Source organism: Ailuropoda melanoleuca, chromosome 14 (assembly GCF_002007445.2).
Source record: "Ailuropoda melanoleuca isolate Jingjing chromosome 14, ASM200744v2, whole genome shotgun sequence".
Taxonomy (NCBI): domain Eukaryota; kingdom Metazoa; phylum Chordata; class Mammalia; order Carnivora; family Ursidae; genus Ailuropoda; species Ailuropoda melanoleuca.
This window is the reverse complement of record NC_048231.1, coordinates 17,257,118-17,274,385: the sequence shown is the minus strand read 5'-3', so window position 1 is coordinate 17,274,385 and position 17,268 is coordinate 17,257,118. Positions and strand designations below refer to the sequence as shown.

Below are 17,268 nucleotides of genomic sequence, written 5' to 3'. Positions count from 1 at the left end.
AACAGCCAGGGATAAGGAACACTGCTTGTCATGTTGGCCTGGTCATTTGGTGACTGTGGGTAAGTTCATTCCTTGTGTTTCATATCTTGGTGAAACGGGAATTAAAGTAATAATCTTTTCCACTTGTGAGGAATTTTCAGATCTGAAATTGTGTTGTTTGGGCTTTGGCAAGCCACGGATGCTGAGACTTGCAGAGTATCATTGGGAGGCGTTGAGGGTAGGTCGTTCTCCCCAGCCTGGCTGCGCGTTTTACCCATGGGCTAGGCATTATTTTGCATCTCTAAACTTTGAGGTGTATCCCCAGAGACCCTTTCCTGGCCTGGAGGGTTTCCTGAGTCCGTAACATTTGCACAGACTTTTATTAAGTTGAAACAGTGCTTCCACATGCACTTTCAGTGAACAACACCGTGAGGTGGCATTGCGGGTGTTCATATATTACCCTTCTTTACACCTGAGGAAACACAACTCCCAAAGAGGCAAATTGAGAATCTCCTTTGCTTTATTCTGTGACCCCCCACACTCCTCAGAACACAGCCTTTCCCAGAGTAGGAGACACAGGTTACCTTGTAAGGCGGACCCATGGGGGGGTGGGCCTGAGAGAAGGGAAATGACGAACCAGCCTGCTGCTGGCTTCTGTTTTTAAACTTTGTTTTTCTCCCCAATTCTTGCGCTGGTGTAAGGACTAACTGGAGGCTTGTTTTTTGATTGGTTATGTAATGCGCAGTGTGGCCTCTCTTCTCCCAGGAGTCGGAGGGGCCCCCCTCCTCTAGTTTCCATCTGAGGAGAGAGTGGACCTGCGGCCAAAACTTCCAGCCTCATCCTGGTGCTCCTCCCCCCTCCTGAGCAAATGCGCGAAACAAAACTGTTCTAGGCAAGGACCAGCCAGATGAGAACCTGGTAGGGTATAGCTCTCACCCCGGTTAGGAGAACGTGAACTGAACGCGTTTCCCAGGCGACTCTGCCTTCGGCCCATCCCTTCTCAGGTCCTCTGCTGCTGAGGCTGCACACAGCTGTGGAGAGAGGACTGGAGTCTCTACACTTAAATTCTTGGAGGTTTTGTCTCTCCCACGACCAAGCCCTTTCTTGTTGAGGGTTGGAGGAAGTGCATATCCCCAGAGAGCTGTCCCTCCAGCTGACCTGAGGTGGCCCACCTCCACCACCTGCCAAGCCCCAGCAGCTGGTCCCCTCACCCCCTTGGCAAACACTAAGGGTTACCAGGCAGCCCATATCAGGGCCAGTTGGTTTGGTCTTTGCTATGACCACCTCTTCTTGTCACTACTGCCCTCCAGAGTGGTGGTCGAGAGGTCAGATCCTGGCAGATGGGGGTGGCAGGGCTTTCAATCTCTTGATGTTCAGGGCTCCAAGACATGCCACCTGCATCCAGAAGTCCAACACAAATTAGTCATGTGCCTGAATGAGGCTGGGACATGCTGAGAGCCTGGAAGAAACAGGGCTGCAGGAAATGAGGTAACCTCCCACCCCCACCCTGTAAGATGGGTCCTGATCCTCCTGGAAGTCCACGGTGGCATTTACCTGTCAATTCTAAGCAGTGTCCACAATAAGCCTGCTGGACTCATGACGGGCTCTGGTCCCAGCACTGACCCAGCCCTCATTTGTGCACCAGCTGGAATCCAGGGGCCCCGCTGTGAATGAGCCTATGTCACTGAGGTCTACCCACAGGCCCTTGGCTGGGTATTTTAGCTGGACTTGAATGTGTATGTTATAATGTTGCCTTTGGGTAAAGGTGTACAATCCACATTATTCACAGATTCTGGTTACATTTACTGAAAGGTCTTTTTTGGGTATTATTTAAATTGGACTTAAATAAGCCTGTAAGTAACAAAACTGCCTCTCTTTGGATGATTTACAGTCTAAGATGTTCATGGATTCCAACAGGCTGCCTCTCCTCTTCCTAGCTGCCATGCTTTACTACCACGCCCCTGAAAGTGAGGGAGTCTTGCTGTTTAGCACAGGACTTTATGGAGATTGGCTGGAATAAGGAAGAGGAAATACACTACCTCTTTTTATAAGCCCAGGTTTTACTCTCAGCTGAATGAAAGGAGAGCATAGGAAGGAAGGGGACAGGTGAAAACTAAGGCTGTGAGGTCTAAAAGCTATTTCCATGCAAGTCTGGTTGCAATGGTTGGGCTAGTCTTAAAGCATGGGAGGGGGCCTGGAGCTGGAGGGAGCAGGGGTGATGGGTGGAACCAGAGATGTTCTCCAAGAGGAGGATTTAGCCACCATAGGTTCTGTGCTGAGACTGTGGGCAGCTGTGCTGAGAAGGGACTTCAGATCCCTGTTGCTGTGTCTGCCTGAAATAACCTTTCCTCCTAGGGGATCACTCATCCTTCCTCCTCTGTTCCTGGGGGACTGCTGGGAACTGGGATGGGAGGAGCAGATGCCGGCCTGCGGGGCTCAAGCTGGCTGTGTGAAGGAGAAGGGTTCATTTACAGCCAGCAGGAGAGATCTCCCAGATTAGGATTCACAGAGCAGAGTGGCTTAGGCAGGCTGAGAGTGATAGTCTGGGACCCCAGAAGTTAAATGACGACTGCAGGGGCCTCAAGGTTTCCCATTGGCTCGTGTGGGGCTCCCCTAACTTCTGGTCAGGTTCTTCCTGGAGCCACAGGAGGCTGACACTGGTGGGCTCCAGCCCCAGCTCCCAGGGGAAAAGAGACAAGTCTTCCATGTGGTTTCTGCCCAGCCCGTGCAACCGGAGCCGGGGAGCCTTTATTCATTTCAGGGAAAAAGTGAGCACAGCAATGAGAGGGGTGTAAAAGTGAGAGAGGAGGGAGCAATACTGACATGGGAAGAGCAGGAAAGACAAAGTCTGGTCCCACAGGCAGCCCAACACGAAGCTTAAGGGAGGGGTGGCCCCCATCACCAGGCCCCTAGGCCAAGTCCACCCGAGAGAGAGGGGAACTTGGGACTCAGGAGCACCCGGATGTGGCAAGGGGTCAACACTGACGGGCTTGCAGCTAGCACCACAGCAGCCCTGCGTGCCTTGGGGTAGGCGCCCTCCCACCCTTCAGCTGGTTTCTCAGCAGAACGAATGGAAATTTCAGCACGGGGTGCTCTGGCACAAAGAACACAGTCAGTATGCCGGCCCAGCTTGCACTTCGAGGCCAGATGGTGGGCCTGGGGATGTTGGTGCATCGAAGCTAGAAAGCCACCCAGGCAGGAGACCCAGGTACACACAGACACATGGGCCTATGGGCACACTGCTGGCCAGAACCGGACCCTATCTCATAGCCAGAAGGTCGAGTTCAAGATGGAAGGAATGGGGTGTGTGCTGACAGAGAGGGCCAGAAACCAGACATAGGCGACCTCTGGGCCCTTTCTGCTCCTTGGAACCCTGGCCCCAGGCTTCATGACACCTAGGCCAGGGGGCTGCTACCCTCCCCACATGGCCATGCCCAGGAAGGATGGAGTCTGGTGTGATGGGCAAGGGGAACATGACTGTGTTGAGGCCATGGGAGGGAGAGGACTGGCAGTTAGGTGGGTAGGGAGGCTCTCTAAACCCAGTTTCCCAGGGTTCTGAGCTGGCACTGAGCACAAGGAGCCGGGCTTTGGGGAGCAATCACTGCCACCCTGACCCACCTTCAGTAAGCAGCTTTTTCTGACCTCACCTCGGGGCCTCCTTGGCCAGCAGCCCCCACTTCTGGGGGCAGAGGCGCCCCCACTGAGTGCTGGAAGGCAGTCCTGAGTCAGGAGCCAGGCCCCTGTTCCTCACAGGAAGTGAGATGAGGTGAAACCAAGGATGGTGACTAAGGCCCCAAAGTCCTCTGCCTCCCCAGAAACTCTGCAGTCAGGCCAGCCCCAGGGAGCAGAGCCTGTGTAAACACGCTCAGGAGGGGAGGAAGGGTTGCTACATATGAGAAAATGTTAAAAATAAATTAAAAAGCACCGCTGTATCCTGTGGTGGCCTCCACAGGCCCGAGGTCTCAGCGAGGAAAGGGAAGGCTGGGGGCTATCGGCTCAGGGTGATAGGCTCCCTCTTGCAGGCAGCAACAGGAGTGGGCCTCATTCCACTTCCTTCTTCCCAGACGGTTTTGGGGAAAGAGCCTGTGGGTTGAGCAGTTTCCTCCCATCTCCCTGACCCCAGTCCCCTCTCACATGTCTTCCCTCAAGCCCTGGGGTCTACAGGGGTGTCTGAGTCCCCTCCCCTGCTGATGAGTAGCTTGCACGAGGCACCCACATGGAGACCTGGAAAAGGCCTCGTTCGTTTTCAGCTACACACCTCCCAAAGTGAGCCATCTCTGCCTCAGGCCAATGTGGGGAATGTGGGAACCACCACCCCACACCCTGAGAACTGGGATGAGATGGGATGGTGAGTCAGGGGTCATAGTGACCCTTGAATTGGGTCTAGCTGGGGTACAGTCCAGAGGCAAGTTAGGTGCTTCCCCAGGGCCTAGTGACCCCTGAGGAACCCAAGGGACTGCCCAGCTGGCTTCCTGCTGGGCCTGGCTCTGGGCCAGAAGCTGCTGGTGTGAAGAGCTGCCAGCCCCTGGTGCTTCCCTGATGGGCGCTCGCATTGGCAAAGGCATCCTGTCTCCCTCCCTCCTCCGTTTCTCACACCCCATCCATCTCCCTGGCAGGCTGGGAGCTGCACAATCTCCACCCCACCCCTGCTGGTGACCCTGGTGGGTCTCTGGTCTGCAAGGAGAGAGAGGAAGACAAACATGGGCCAGCTGCCCTCTCTGGAGCAGCTTCAGTGGCGAGGACTCTGCCCTGGCTCAGCCTGCCCTGGGAAGCCTAGAACTTTCGCGATTTCCACCTCAAAGCATCTCAGTGGACTTCTACCCAGCACAAGCTCACTCTCTCTCTACCTCAGAGATTACAAACTGACATTCTCTTTCATGTTGGGTTTTTACATTTTCTGAACTGATTGCCAACATTTAAAAGTCAGGATATTTCACATAAAAATCCAGAGTTCTGGCTTCTGAAAAGAAAATCAGACCATCTGGCGATGCAGGGCCCCTCTCTGAGAAGAGCTGGCAGCAGCAGCTGCTTCAGTCGGCCCCCGTGCCCCCCCAGCCCCGCAGCCCTCCTTTGAATCCGTGGCTGCCCCGTGGACGTGCGAGCTTACCAATCTAGTTCTGATCCTCCCTTTTCCAGGGCCAGGCCCTGGCTGAATCCTAGCCTCTCAGTGAAAAGAAACCTTAACGGTCATCTTCTCCAGCTACCCTTCCATAATCTGAATCCTCTCTACAGCTTCCCGCAAGTAGCCATCCAGGCTTTGCTTGGATACTTCCCGCAGCAGACAACTCATATGCCTCAAGCAGCCTGATTCGAAACTCTCCCCCGCATCCTTTTCTCACTTACACTCCCCAGTTCTCAGGCTCTGCTCCTCCGTGGTGGCCAGCTGCACCCTTGCCCTACCACCTCCTTGTTGCTTGAGCCTCTAGAACCTTCCCTCAACCTTGCCAACTTCTTTCCACTTCTCACTCGCCGGCCAGGGATCTCGCCCTTGACAGGAAGACTGTGCAGCTGCTCAGATTCTTCCCTGACCAGCCACACGCCACAGGCCTGATCATCACTGGTGCCCCCAAACCGAGGGGGCTGCTAAATGAGAGGTGACAGGCCCGAGGCACAAGCATCCTGAGCAGGTCTTCCTTTTCACAGCAAGGACTGAGGTAACAGAAAGGGGGGAGTAGCAGTGCCTCCCCCAGCCCTTGGGGACTGCCAGGGGTTAGCCCCAGGCCTGACTGTCCCCCGGCCACAGTTCCTGGACCCACCAAGTCTGCTCAGTCCCCACAGTCATGCTGAGCCCAGTGCAGCTGTGGGCCTTTGGCAAAGCCCAGCCCCTCTGCAGAGAGCCCTCAGCTCCAGCAACAGGTAGAGCCGGACTAAGTGAGGAGACCAGGTAGGGGCCTGGGATCTCCTCCCCCAGTGGGCTCCCCTGGGCTCTCCTTCAGCCCGCATAGTACTGTCCATGCACCACAAGGGCACGAGGGCTCATGGGCTCTGCTCTTGGGGCAGATGTGGCCTTGTGCCAAGCTCCTGATACTGGCCGCACAGACCTTTCCCAGGATGATTTCTACCCTGCTTCCCGTACCCTGGGTCAAGATTCTGCCAGGGTTGGCAGAACTGGAGGAACATCTCCATCCCTCCCCGCACCCCACCCCCAGCCTGCCACAGGTTCAGCGGGGCTGGGAGATTTCCCACAGACGGGATGGATTCAAGTCCCAGAGAGATGCCATCAGAGCCAGCAACCCCTCCTTGCCCAACCTTGTGGTACTTAGATCTCCCAAGCACTGGCCTTCTGGCGATGGGCAGATCCATTAGTTTTTTTAGGTTTTCCCCAAACACTTTAAACTTCAGTTATCAGGTTAAAAACTCCAAATAAAATACTAACTGCTTCTTGGCCCAAAGTTAGGAGTCTTGGCCCAGGGGGAGGGGCAGCAGCTTGGGTGGCTGAGCTGAAGACAGGCTCTTCCTGCTGCCTCTTGCCCTGCCCCCCCATCACCAGCCCCTCCCTCCCCACAAACGAGGCTGGGTCTGGCAGATGGATCCTGGTCCCCAGAAGTGGCGAGGCTGGGGTACTGCCACAGTCCTCACACGCGAATCTGGTACCCATTGAGGTCTGGCATGGCTTTGGGCTCAGAAGGCTTCTTCTCACCCGATGGCCTGCAAGGAAAAGAGAATGGAGAAGGGGTAGGGGTGAGTGGCTTGGCAGGAAAGTGGGCGAGGAGGCAACAAACAGCGGCTGCTCCTGGTAGCCCCCCTCCATTCTTCAAGGTGCCCCAAAGGCAGTAGCGAAGTCCATGTGGGAGTGTGTTCCTGGAACCCCGACCTGCCTGTGCTGTCCTGCGTGTGGTTCCGAAACTCTCTTACAGGCTCCTGCTCTCTACTGGAGGCCCCCTCCTCTGTGGCTGGCTGAACAGCTTAACTGTGTAACCCTCTGCACTGGGAACCTGTTCCCTACCAAAGCCTCTCCGGTTGAAGGGAATGACACTGCCCACGGGAGGCCTGCTTGTGCCCCTTAATCATCCTGGAGCTGCGACTCCTGAATGACAATGATATTAAGGCGAGAGCCAGACCAACGGGTAGGAGACAAAGGAGAGGAGGCGGCCTGATATTTTAATGGGATGTTTCTGCCATCTAGATGGAGGCAAGCACCAGACTTGCAGGGGCAAAAGTGAGGTTCAAAGCCACCCACCAGCCGCCACATGATGTTAACCTTTCCCAGTGGCACTCCCAGGAGAACTCATTGTCTGGCAGGAGCCCACCCCTCCCCACCTCCCTCCTGCAGAAGCTGCCTCCGACACTCGACACTCGACACTCCGTGTGGGCCCGCTTGCTCAGGCACAGGGCAGCCAGTAGGCCAGTGCCCGTGGTTTTCCCCTGGGGAAATGGGACAGCAACCCACCAACCGACATCACCTCCCTCTGGCGGGTAGGGGAGGGGAGTGCAAAAAAAGGAACGGTGGGAAAAGGGTGAGAAAAACGCTAGGATCTAGAAGATGAGAGGGAAAAGTCGCCTTCTGGCTTCCCCAGGCGTGACCCCATCACCCCATCCCTCACCGCCTTTCGCTGCGGCTGTTCCTGCGGTGGGGGCTGGACTGGCCCCGCTGTGGGGAGGAAACGTCCTTCTTCCGGTCCTTGGTGGGGGAGGGAGGGCCCGTCCCTTTGCCAATCTTGGTGTGAAGGAAGAAACAAAGACACACTTAGGGCTTGGCCAGAGCCCCTCCTGCCCGAGGCCGCCCTGTTTCCGGGGTCATCCCAAACCTGTTTCCTAGGAACTAAAGCTGCGGGGGCAAGGGTTCCTCAGCTGGCCAGCTTGCACTTAGGGGTTAGTCACTGAGCTTTGTGATACTGTAAGATGCCCTCGAGAAAAGGGCCATTTACCCATGGCATGTAAATGCAACAGCTGGGGAAGCAGCCCATGTCTGCGTTCTGGGCTGGGATCCTACCAGTCCCAAGGGGGACACTGGTTATCTTGAGCCAAGCAGAAGCTCAGACTGGCAGCTGTGTATGTTAAGAAAAAATGAGGAAAGCAAATGAAACAACTTTTATATGGCATGATCAGCTTGACCTGAATTTTAGAACATGGGGTATACGGTGGGGATGCTAGAGAAGAGCAAATAATGTGGGGAGTCCTTAGCGCCACATAGATTGGGAATCACAGCGCTGAAGAACAGGTAATCCTTGGTGCCAACTCTAGGTCCAGCCTGTTCCCTTGAAGACCCCTACGACTCCCACAGCAGGAGCCAGGACAGCCAGTGATTCGCAGGGGAGGACCAGCCCCCCACAGCCGTGCAGGGTCACTGCAGCTGGCTTCTACCCTGGGGGAAGGTGCTGTCACTGCACAAGGTCGTGCCTGGGGCCTGGCAAGGCAGGGCAGCCAAGCTCTGACCCGCCCTGCCAGGGCACTGCTGGCACCTGTGATGTGCCTGCGTTCCCCATCTCGAGACTGAGTGCCTGTCCGATCACCTCATCGCCTGTCTGCAAGCTCCTGGGCTCCCTTGTACCTCAGTTTCCTGCCCCAAAAATTGAGCTCCTAACTGCCACCAGCTGCCTCCTGGGTTCAATAGTGACCGAGCAATGGGGAAGGGCTGAACACCCAGGAAGGGGCAGGCAGGCATCAGGGGAGGCACAAAGTCCAGTGGGACCCAAAGAGAGGCCAAGATTCTGCCTGGGGGCGGGCAAGCTTCTCAGCAACTCAGCCCACCTGCTGGGAGGCAACAGCCTCTGGCCCTCCTGTTCCTTGCGGGTGGGAAAGAGGGAGAAGGAACGACCACCCTCATTGTCTTCCCATGGTATGACTTCCTTCCTTTTTCTGACTTCCTCCTAGTCCTTTATTGAATTAGGAGTTTGGGAGGTCAAGGGTCAGGATATGCAGGACTGATGGAGGTTCCTTACTCCTGGCTCTACCTTTCCCTCCAGACAGCCCATGATTTCCCAACCAGTGGCTCCACCAGAGCTTGGCACCCCTGCCCTTCTCCCCAGGTGGCAGACTCCCCCCTCCACCCACACCCAGGTCACCTGCTGCTTCCTTCCAGAGCCCTCCCTGGCTGGCCAGACTGCATGGCCTCTCCACCCCCATCACCTCCATTGAGCGTCGCTCCACCTCTGCCGGGGTGGGGGCCCAGCTGAGGGGGTTGGTGGCATTCCCGGAGAAGTGGCGCGCTAGGAAGCGGCAGCCCTTCCATTTCCAGAGCCGGGCCCAGGGTGACCGGGCACTGACCTTGAGCCGCATGTCGCGGGCGTGGCGCTCCAGCTCCTTGCGGAAGTCCTCGCGGCCCAGCCTCTCCACGTCCAGCACCGAGTGCTTCCACTCGATCTGCTCCACGCTGTGCGGGTCGTGGGACACGCACTGGCCCAGCTTCACCTTCTTCAGCACGTGCCAGCAGCGGCCGTAGGCGGCCTCGTAGTCGAGCACGAGCTCGCTGAGCGTGCGGAAGGCGGGCGGCTTGTACATCAGGTCCTCGCGCCGGCTCATGCCCAGCGCCCCGTAGCGGCCGCCGCAGTTCACCCCCAGCACGATGTGGCGGAAGTAGTTCCCTGAGAAGTAGGTCTTGAAGCTGATGGGGAAGCGCTCCAGGGTGGGCATGCTGTTGGTGAGGTAACTGGGCCCGCCAGCCCGGCTAAGGAAACAGCCCGCAGAGGCGCCGGGGCCGCCCCCCATCCCATCCCGGACCCTGTCCTCCGACCCACAGCCCAGCATGCAGCAGGTGCTCCATAAAGTAACCTGTAGGCTCCTCGGTGCCGCTGCTAGGCTGTCAAGCAGGGCTCACAAACTATTAAGAGCTAACAGTGAGTTCCCCACGGCACACTGCAGGGCTCTCCAGAGCTTTCGTGGCGGAAGGAGGGGTGAGCGAGGCCCGCCGCATGCACCCATTTCCCTCCCTCCTTCGGTCAGTCACACACATTTCCGCTCACCTGCCCCTCCGCTGGCTCTCAGACACACTCTCTCACGTTTTCTCTTTCACATGTACGCTTCCTCCCAGATGCAGACAGTTCTGTTCTCTTTCTCTCACTGCTGCCCCCCAAAACACACAGCCAGGCTCCCCGTGCCCAGGACCCCGACCCGGCCTGGCCCAGCTGTGCACTCCGACCTCTCACCCTGCCTGCCGCACTCGTTCGGTCTCTCCATCCTGGATTTCCCACCCTGGACCTTCTGCACCAGCTCTTCCCTTTGACCAGAGGGCTCGTCCCCGTCCACCTTGGCCGGCCCCTCTCAGGCCACTGGCTCAGCCGTCCGTGGCTAACCTCCCCTCCTAAGGCAGGTCAGCTCTCCCGTTTCCTTCCTCCATGACACACTCACCACAAACTGTAACGATTTTACTTATTTCTTTGTCTACTAGCTTTTTTTTGTGTCCCCGGCTAGAACGCAAACTCCAGAGAGCAGGGACCTTGTCTGACCACGTTCCTTGGTGCATGTCTGGGGCTCAGCCTAGAGCCAGGCACCTAATAGTTACTCAGTGAACTCTCCTTGAACAAATGAGTGGAAGGAGATGAACAGATAAGAGCTTGGAGCAGATAGCCCATACGGGCACCGCGCCAAGTGTCCTCTATGCAATGACTTGTCCAGTTGTCCTAACAGCCTTGCGCGACAGGCACGACCAGCGTGCCCTTTTGGCAGAGGAGGACTCCAAGGCTCAGAGGTGTTAAGGCACTTTCTTGGGGTCACACAGTCAGTAAGCTGCAGAGCTAGGATTCAGGTCCAGGTCAGCCTGCCGCCGAAGTGTGTGCTCTCGGTCCCTTCGGTACTTACTGAGCCCGACTCCTTGCAAGCGCCTGAGGACGCAGAGATGAACCAGGCACACACTCAGGGCGCAGCAAGGAGGCTGCATGGGAACCAACTCAGTAGAGCATCCGCTGTGTGTGCAGCAAACAAGGGGGCTGTGGCCGTTCTGTGGGGACCACGGGGAGGGGCCCCAGCCCAGACGGGAGCTGCTCCCTCCTCTCCCTGCTGCAGTGTGGGTGGGAGCCTCCACTCTGGTGTGTGTGGCCCCTGAAGAAGAGAATGCGGGGTCATGAAGGAGGCGCCGGCAGTGGCCTCAAGTTCGCAGGCTGGCCTCGGGCACATCCCCACAAAGAACCCTTTGGACAGGGCCAGGCTTCTCAGGCTCTAGGGAGGAGGCCTGCCTCTCAGCAAACCACCACCACAGTGGGGTTAGCTCTCGGGGCCTCTGCGGGAGGGGGACTGAGGAGGCATCCCTGGGGTCCCTTTATATAATTTCAGGTAGGTGTGTCCATGAGGGGTTGGGGGAGTGCCCCCTTGGATCACAGTCCTTTTGCAGAAGCTGAGCTCCTGGCCTGACCATCATGTTCTCCTCCCGATCTGTCCCAGGGAGTGGAGTCCTGTTCTGTTAGGCAGCTTGCCTCCTGCCCTCTCTGTGGCATTAAGCTGCCACCATACCGGAGGGGGGTGTGTGTGTGTGTGTGTGCAGACAGAATACTTAAGAGCTCGGCGGTACTATGGGAAACAGGAGATGGGAGGGCTGGGCAGAGATGAGTCAAGACTGGCCTTGGACTGGTAAGACTGAGTGATGGGCACATGGGATTCGTTATATTGTTCTGTTTGAACAAAGCTTAACATTTTCTGTCGTGAAACAAAACCAAAGGCTACAGCTAAGGCACAGACGAATTAGAAGAGAACTGGCCATAAACACCTGTCTCCCTCCTGCTCTGACTCGGGGCTGCTCTGTCCCACCTCCCTACCCCGGTGACCCAGCTGTAGGCCTCAGTTCTGCCCTTTGGATGAGGGTGACCCAGAAACTCTGCTTGTTTAAAGAGGCAGTTTTGTTTCAAAGACCCCATCCATCATCTCCATTAATCAATGTGTCCTGGAAATGCCAACATTTGGGCATTCAAATGGCTTCTCCCAGACTGTCTGGTTCTCAGAAATGGGACAATAGCCTTTGTGAAACAACATGCCCTGATTTGGGGGTTCAGAGAACACAGTCACTGTGTCCACACAACTCAAAAAAGACCTGCCTAAGGGCGCCTGGGTGGCTCAGTCAGTTAAGCATCTGCCTTTGGCTCAAGTCATGATCCCAGGAAGGGACAGAGCCTGGGGTTGGGCCCCCTGCTCAGCCAGAAGCCTGCTTCTCCCTCTCCCTCTGCCCCTCCCCACTGCTCATGCTCTCTCTCTCTCAAATAAATAAAATCTTAAAAAAAAAAAATCTCCCTAATAAGCCTGGAAAGTTAGCAACTGAGATGCTGGGGACTGAGTCCTCCAAGAGCTCCTTCACTTTGGGACCAAGTTCATGACCGCTGGGAGGGCTTTGGAGCTCATTCAGCCCTCTCCTTCCAGAGGAGGAAGCTGGTGCCCAGAGAGGCTGAGCCCACCTGCCCCTAGTCTCCGGGCCAAGGAAGGATACATTCCCAGGATCACGGCTTCCAGGCATTTGATTGGCAGGGCCTCTTTGGTCATTTCCTTGGCCAGGTCCATCAGCCTGGGGGAAGGGAGGCACAACCATGAGGACACAGCCTCCAGTCCCATCCAGTGGGGGAGCGTCAGCAGGAGGGAGCAGGGGGTTTAGAAGTGCTACAGGACAGAGAGCACCCTCCCTTCCAGCTCAGGCCCAGCACCCCCACCCCCCCAATCTGTCCTGAGCCTGAGTGGTGGGAGAAGAGGCAGCCACTAAAGATAAAGAAGGAGGCCCCTCCCCCCTTTCCTACCCTCCTTTCACTTCCTCCTCCCACCCCAGACTTCTCCCACTCCAAAGACTTCTGGGAGAGGGGAGCATGAAGGGGGGAGGCAGACCCTGGTAGGCAGGTCTTCAACACCTATGGTGCTGGGGGCCTTCTATGAAGATGGTGCTGTGGGGGCCAATGGAAAAGCATGCCAAGGGGGTCCTTGGCAGTGCTCTTGTCCCTTTCGGAGCAGAGTGAACATCCCTGACTCAACCATGGCTTCTCTGAAGAGCTTGTAATTGATTACAACTGCCCGCCCCTCCCGGCGGCTGGCCTGCTGCCCGGGGCCTAGACACAGGATATCAGGCAGTTGGCTGCCCAGCGACAACCCAGCCTGTTCCTGAACTTGCAGTTCAGGCCACTTTGAGACAGCCTATCCCCGAGGCCTGGTTCCTTCCTCCTCATCGGATGCTGCTCCCAGCCCTAGGAACATTCAAAGCTTCTTGCCTAGAGAGGCTGGATTCTACCCAGGGCTTTGGAGAAGGGGTGATTAAGTAATTTAGCAAACAAACTATTAAAGTATTTTTCATAAGAAAACAAACATGGACAGATTATGTGTGGAGAAGGATGTAAAATTCAAATTAATTTTTAAAACACAGGGTTCTAAACTTTGGGCTAAGGCCCCAGACCCAGCAGTGGCATTCATTCCTTCCTCTGCCTTTGGGGCTTCTTTGGGGTGAAACCAGCCAGGGGCCTACAGGGCTGGTGGAATGGGAAGTGAGAGATGCAGTGTGCTCTCCTGTGGGGTCCCTGTTTCTCAGACACTGGGCCTTGTACTAAATGACTAGAAGAGCATTCAATAAGGCAAACAGGGCAGCAGACAGGTCCTGGGAGGGAGTACGGGGGAAGTTGCAGGGAAAAGAGAGAATGGGAAGCCTGGCTCTCTCCTGCTAGGCTCATCTCTTATTCAGAGAGAGAGAGAAATATGAGGCTAGACATCTGCCTGGGACACCCTAAGTCATCATCAAGGTAGGTTGGGGGGCTGCCCATCACTGTCCCAGCTCAGCATGGATGTTGGGGTTTCCTTTTCATCAAGGGAGCCCTGGATATTCATCTTGGGCAAGAGGTCCCCTTTAGGACAACCTTAGAGCCCCTCGGTGGTACTTGCCCCCACTGGCTGGCTCCCCTGGGAAGTGTCCCTGCCTGCCTCTCCCCAGGCGCTCCAACGTGGCTGGGGGCTCTGTTAGCCTGGGTGTGGAGAGACAGGGTGCTCCCCAAACTTACCCTGTCAGAGGTCTGCTCTTCTTAATTTCAAAGAACTGTGTCCCTGTGTGATTGTACCTGCGGGTGCCAGTTAAGGGCTTCCTAGCTGGGTCTGGAAGAGCTGGGTGCCTCTGCCCCCACCCATCCCCCAGACCCCAGGGCTCAGCACTCCCAGGGTGCAGACTGGGTAAGAACCCCGTGAAGTGCTGCCACAAGGCACTCAAGACTGGAACATCGGAAAGGACAGGCCAGCACAGCTCTCCCCTCCACGGCTATGAGCTATGGAGGGGGCAGCCAGGCCAGCCAGGGCTGGAAGTGACAGAGTGGACAGCTCTTTGCAGCACATTGTTTTCCAACCAGCCGAGAAGCAATGTGCAGGGACAGGAGGCTGGAGTGGGAGTCCGGTGCAGCTAAACTGCCCGGTGCTGCTCCTGAGCCAACCGCCTTCCCCAGTTCGGGCCACAACTTCCTCACTGGGACATTGGAAGGGCTGGACCTGATTTCCAGTAATAAGTCTGTCTTTTCTCCTGCTCAGGCCCTATGCCTGGTCCTTCCATCTCTGTCACATCTGCAGCTGGAAGGGCCTAGGGAGAGGACTCAGGACACACAGCTCTGGGCAGGCACAGGGGGTGGAGAGGCCCAGAACAGGGATACTGGGGAATTGGGCTCAGGGGGTCAGGTCTTTCCATGCTAGGCAGTAGGCCTCCTAAAAGGGAAGAAAAAGGCAAAGAACTAGATGAACGTTCCAAGATGTAGAGTTTACCTCCTGGAGCGTAAAATCCTTTTTCTCCTCCATCTGACTCCCCCAGCCCTTTCAAACCAGCTGTTAAGCAGCTCCAATGGGGCTTCCCCTCTCTCCTTCTGCCGGGTCTGGATGGACAACAGAGGAGGAGGTCTGTGCTGGGGGACCTAGGCTTGACAATCTCACCAGCGGGCCGTCAGGAGACCTCTACCCTGTCACACAGAGGACGAGGACGAAGACGTGGATGGCGGAGAGGCCCGAGTGGGTCTGGCACTCATCCAATAAAACCCTCCCACGGCCAGGCCGTGCCGGCATACTCGACGGCCACAGAGATGCGCTGGGAACGGCACTTTTGGGCGTTGCGGAATTGGGCCGCTCTGCCGATGCCTCTCCAGCCCTGTCTGAGGACGAGCCCTACCCCCCTCTTTGGACCAGCATGCCAGCCAGACGGCGGCCGTGACTGTGAACCCGGGAGGATACTGCAGCTCCCTGATGTAGCGCTGCACGGCTTCCAGGCGCTCAGGGACAGGCGTAGACGGCTGGAACGTAGGCACACTCGGTATGGGAATCTAGGGGCGGAGAAAGAGCTCTGGTCATACGAGGGAGGCTCACCCTGGAGCTTCCGGCCCACCCGACACCCAGGATTCGCCTCCAGAGAAGCCGCGGCCTAGAGAAGGACCCCCCCTTCCCTCCTGTCCTGACCCTCTGTCCTTAGCAACTCCTTCCAAAGATTCTAGTCAAGCCCCCCACCAAGGCCATTTCTCTCCCTCCTTGCACTTGACGGCATTCCTAATTTGGAGCTTACGTTGATGTTTCAATTTTATGCTGCTTCCATAATTTTAGAAAAACAGGTTGGCTCACCAGCTGTTTTGAATCTTAAATATTCATTAACTTCCAGGCTTAACAAGAATGTCAAATATTGGGGCTAAGTTCATTTGCGTCTGGGGTTTGCTCTGCTTCAAGTGTTGGATCAAAATGGATCCACCTGGTGTCTCCTTCCCCCCAGGGCCCTGCCTGGGCTGGGGGAGTGCCCCTTCCGTGAGGGTGAATGCACCCCGGTATCACAGTGCNGATCAAAATGGATCCACCTGGTGTCTCCTTCCCCCCCAGGGCCCTGCCTGGGCTGGGGGAGTGCCCCTTCCGTGAGGGTGAATGCACCCCGGTATCACAGTGCGTTGGAAGGCACAGGCCTTCCAGCTGCAGCCCGAACTGCTGAGGAATAGCTCAGTGGTCCCTGGCTGGAGGAACAGGTTTTGGGACAGGTCTTGCCGGGGATCTACTCGCCATGGCCTAGCTGCTTTGGAGGGGTTTCATGGAGGCACAGGAGCCCCCTTCCCAGGCCAGGAGTCGTGAATTCTAGCAGTTTGGCTGCAACACGTCCGTGAGGCTGAGGTGGCCGGGAGGAGCGTTACAGAAGAGACTTCCTCAGGTAGAAGAATCGGACTTCCAGGAACAAGGCCCACCTGTCTGGGCTCCCCCTCAGCCACCACGACATCTTGCTGGGAGGTGGCCTCAGGCTCCTCACAGAGAGGTCTCCCCTCTTCCTCTCTCCCTCTACGCCCACCCACCCGGCCCACTTGAAGCCCACCCAGCAGGCTGGGGCTGTGGAGAGTCTCAGTCTGCACGGAGAGGGGTATGAGTGAGCGAAAGGGTAGAGTGGGAGACCTGTCTGTGTGAGCTTGGGGTAGGGCTGGGGTGGGAGAAGTTCTCCCCGTCGTGAGATGCTGAGCCCACAGGGCACAGCCTTTTTTTTTTTTTTTTTTTAAGTTTTTTTTTTTTTATTCGACAGAGATAGAGACAGCCAGCGAGAGAGGGAACACAAGCAGGGGGAGTGGGAGAGGAAGAAGCAGGCTCATAGCGGAAGAGCCTGATGTGGGGCTCGATCCCATAACGCCAGGATCACGCCCTGAGCCGAAGGCAGACGCTTAACCGCTGTGCCACCCAGGCGCCCCAGGGCACAGCCTTTTAAATTACACGGCTGCCATGTCTGGGACTCTAATGTGGAGAGAGGTGACACACCAGTGATCGCTGTACACTCATGGGTGGGGTGCCACTGCTGACAGGGGGACAAAGGACAGGCTCTGACAGACCCTTACCCACGCTAAGGGGTGAAGATGCAGGAGGGAAGGCCTGGTTGGGCGAGTCTGGAGCAATAGCTCGGCCTGAACTTCCTCTCTCTTCCTTGCTGGTCCCCTCCTTCCTGTCTGGGCAGTCCCGAGCAGCTGACACCTCTCTCTGGAGAAAGCTATTTCCCCTTTCACATCACACTGCTGCCCAAACTGACGCAGCCACTTACAGTCACCAGGGGGATAAAAGTCCCAGGATGGGGGGGGCAGGGGCGCTCTCCCACTTCCTGCCTGACCACTGTGTGCCAGATGAGCTCCAGAACTCTCTGAGGGCCTGGCCTAGCCTACCCCATGTCAGGATATGGGGTGGGGGGAGGTGGGAGAGGAACTGGAAAAATTCCTTCGTGATATACTGTGAACAGCACGGCGCCTGACCTCCTCAGGTGGAAGGTCCCTCAGAGGCACGGGGGTTGTCCCCTTCTCGAGTGAGGCCATCTGGGGACTTCCAGGAGCTTTGGCTAGAGACTGAAAATACGCCGGCCCTTGAGACACTCCAAACAAGGAGGGGGCTCCAGTCAGATGGTCCTTCACCGATGCTTACCAGAGCCAGCCT

The 17,268-nt window shown here is 56.7% G+C and overlaps 1 protein-coding gene across 4 annotated transcripts in view; it reads right to left on the bottom strand.

Annotated features, from left to right (window-relative positions):
* Positions 1–6,324: 6,324 nt before the first annotated feature.
* Positions 6,325–17,268, bottom strand: part of VASH1 (vasohibin 1) — a 25,934-nt gene continuing 14,990 nt past the window's right edge. For 2 of the 4 annotated variants that reach the window (XM_034642562.1, XM_034642561.1), the window contains 6 exons: positions 15,070–15,158; positions 13,869–13,928; positions 12,329–12,403; positions 9,187–9,568; positions 7,524–7,636; positions 6,325–6,627 (listed from right to left, as the gene is read on the bottom strand). In XM_034642562.1, the coding sequence (XP_034498453.1) occupies positions 6,555–6,627; positions 7,524–7,636; positions 9,187–9,568; positions 12,329–12,403; positions 13,869–13,928; positions 15,070–15,158 (792 nt within the window). In that variant the 3' untranslated portion in view covers positions 6,325–6,554. The remainder of the gene's footprint in view (positions 6,628–7,523; positions 7,637–9,186; positions 9,569–12,328; positions 12,404–13,868; positions 13,929–15,069; positions 15,159–17,268) is intronic. The other 2 variants (XM_002914712.4, XM_034642563.1) reach the window with 2 other exon arrangements.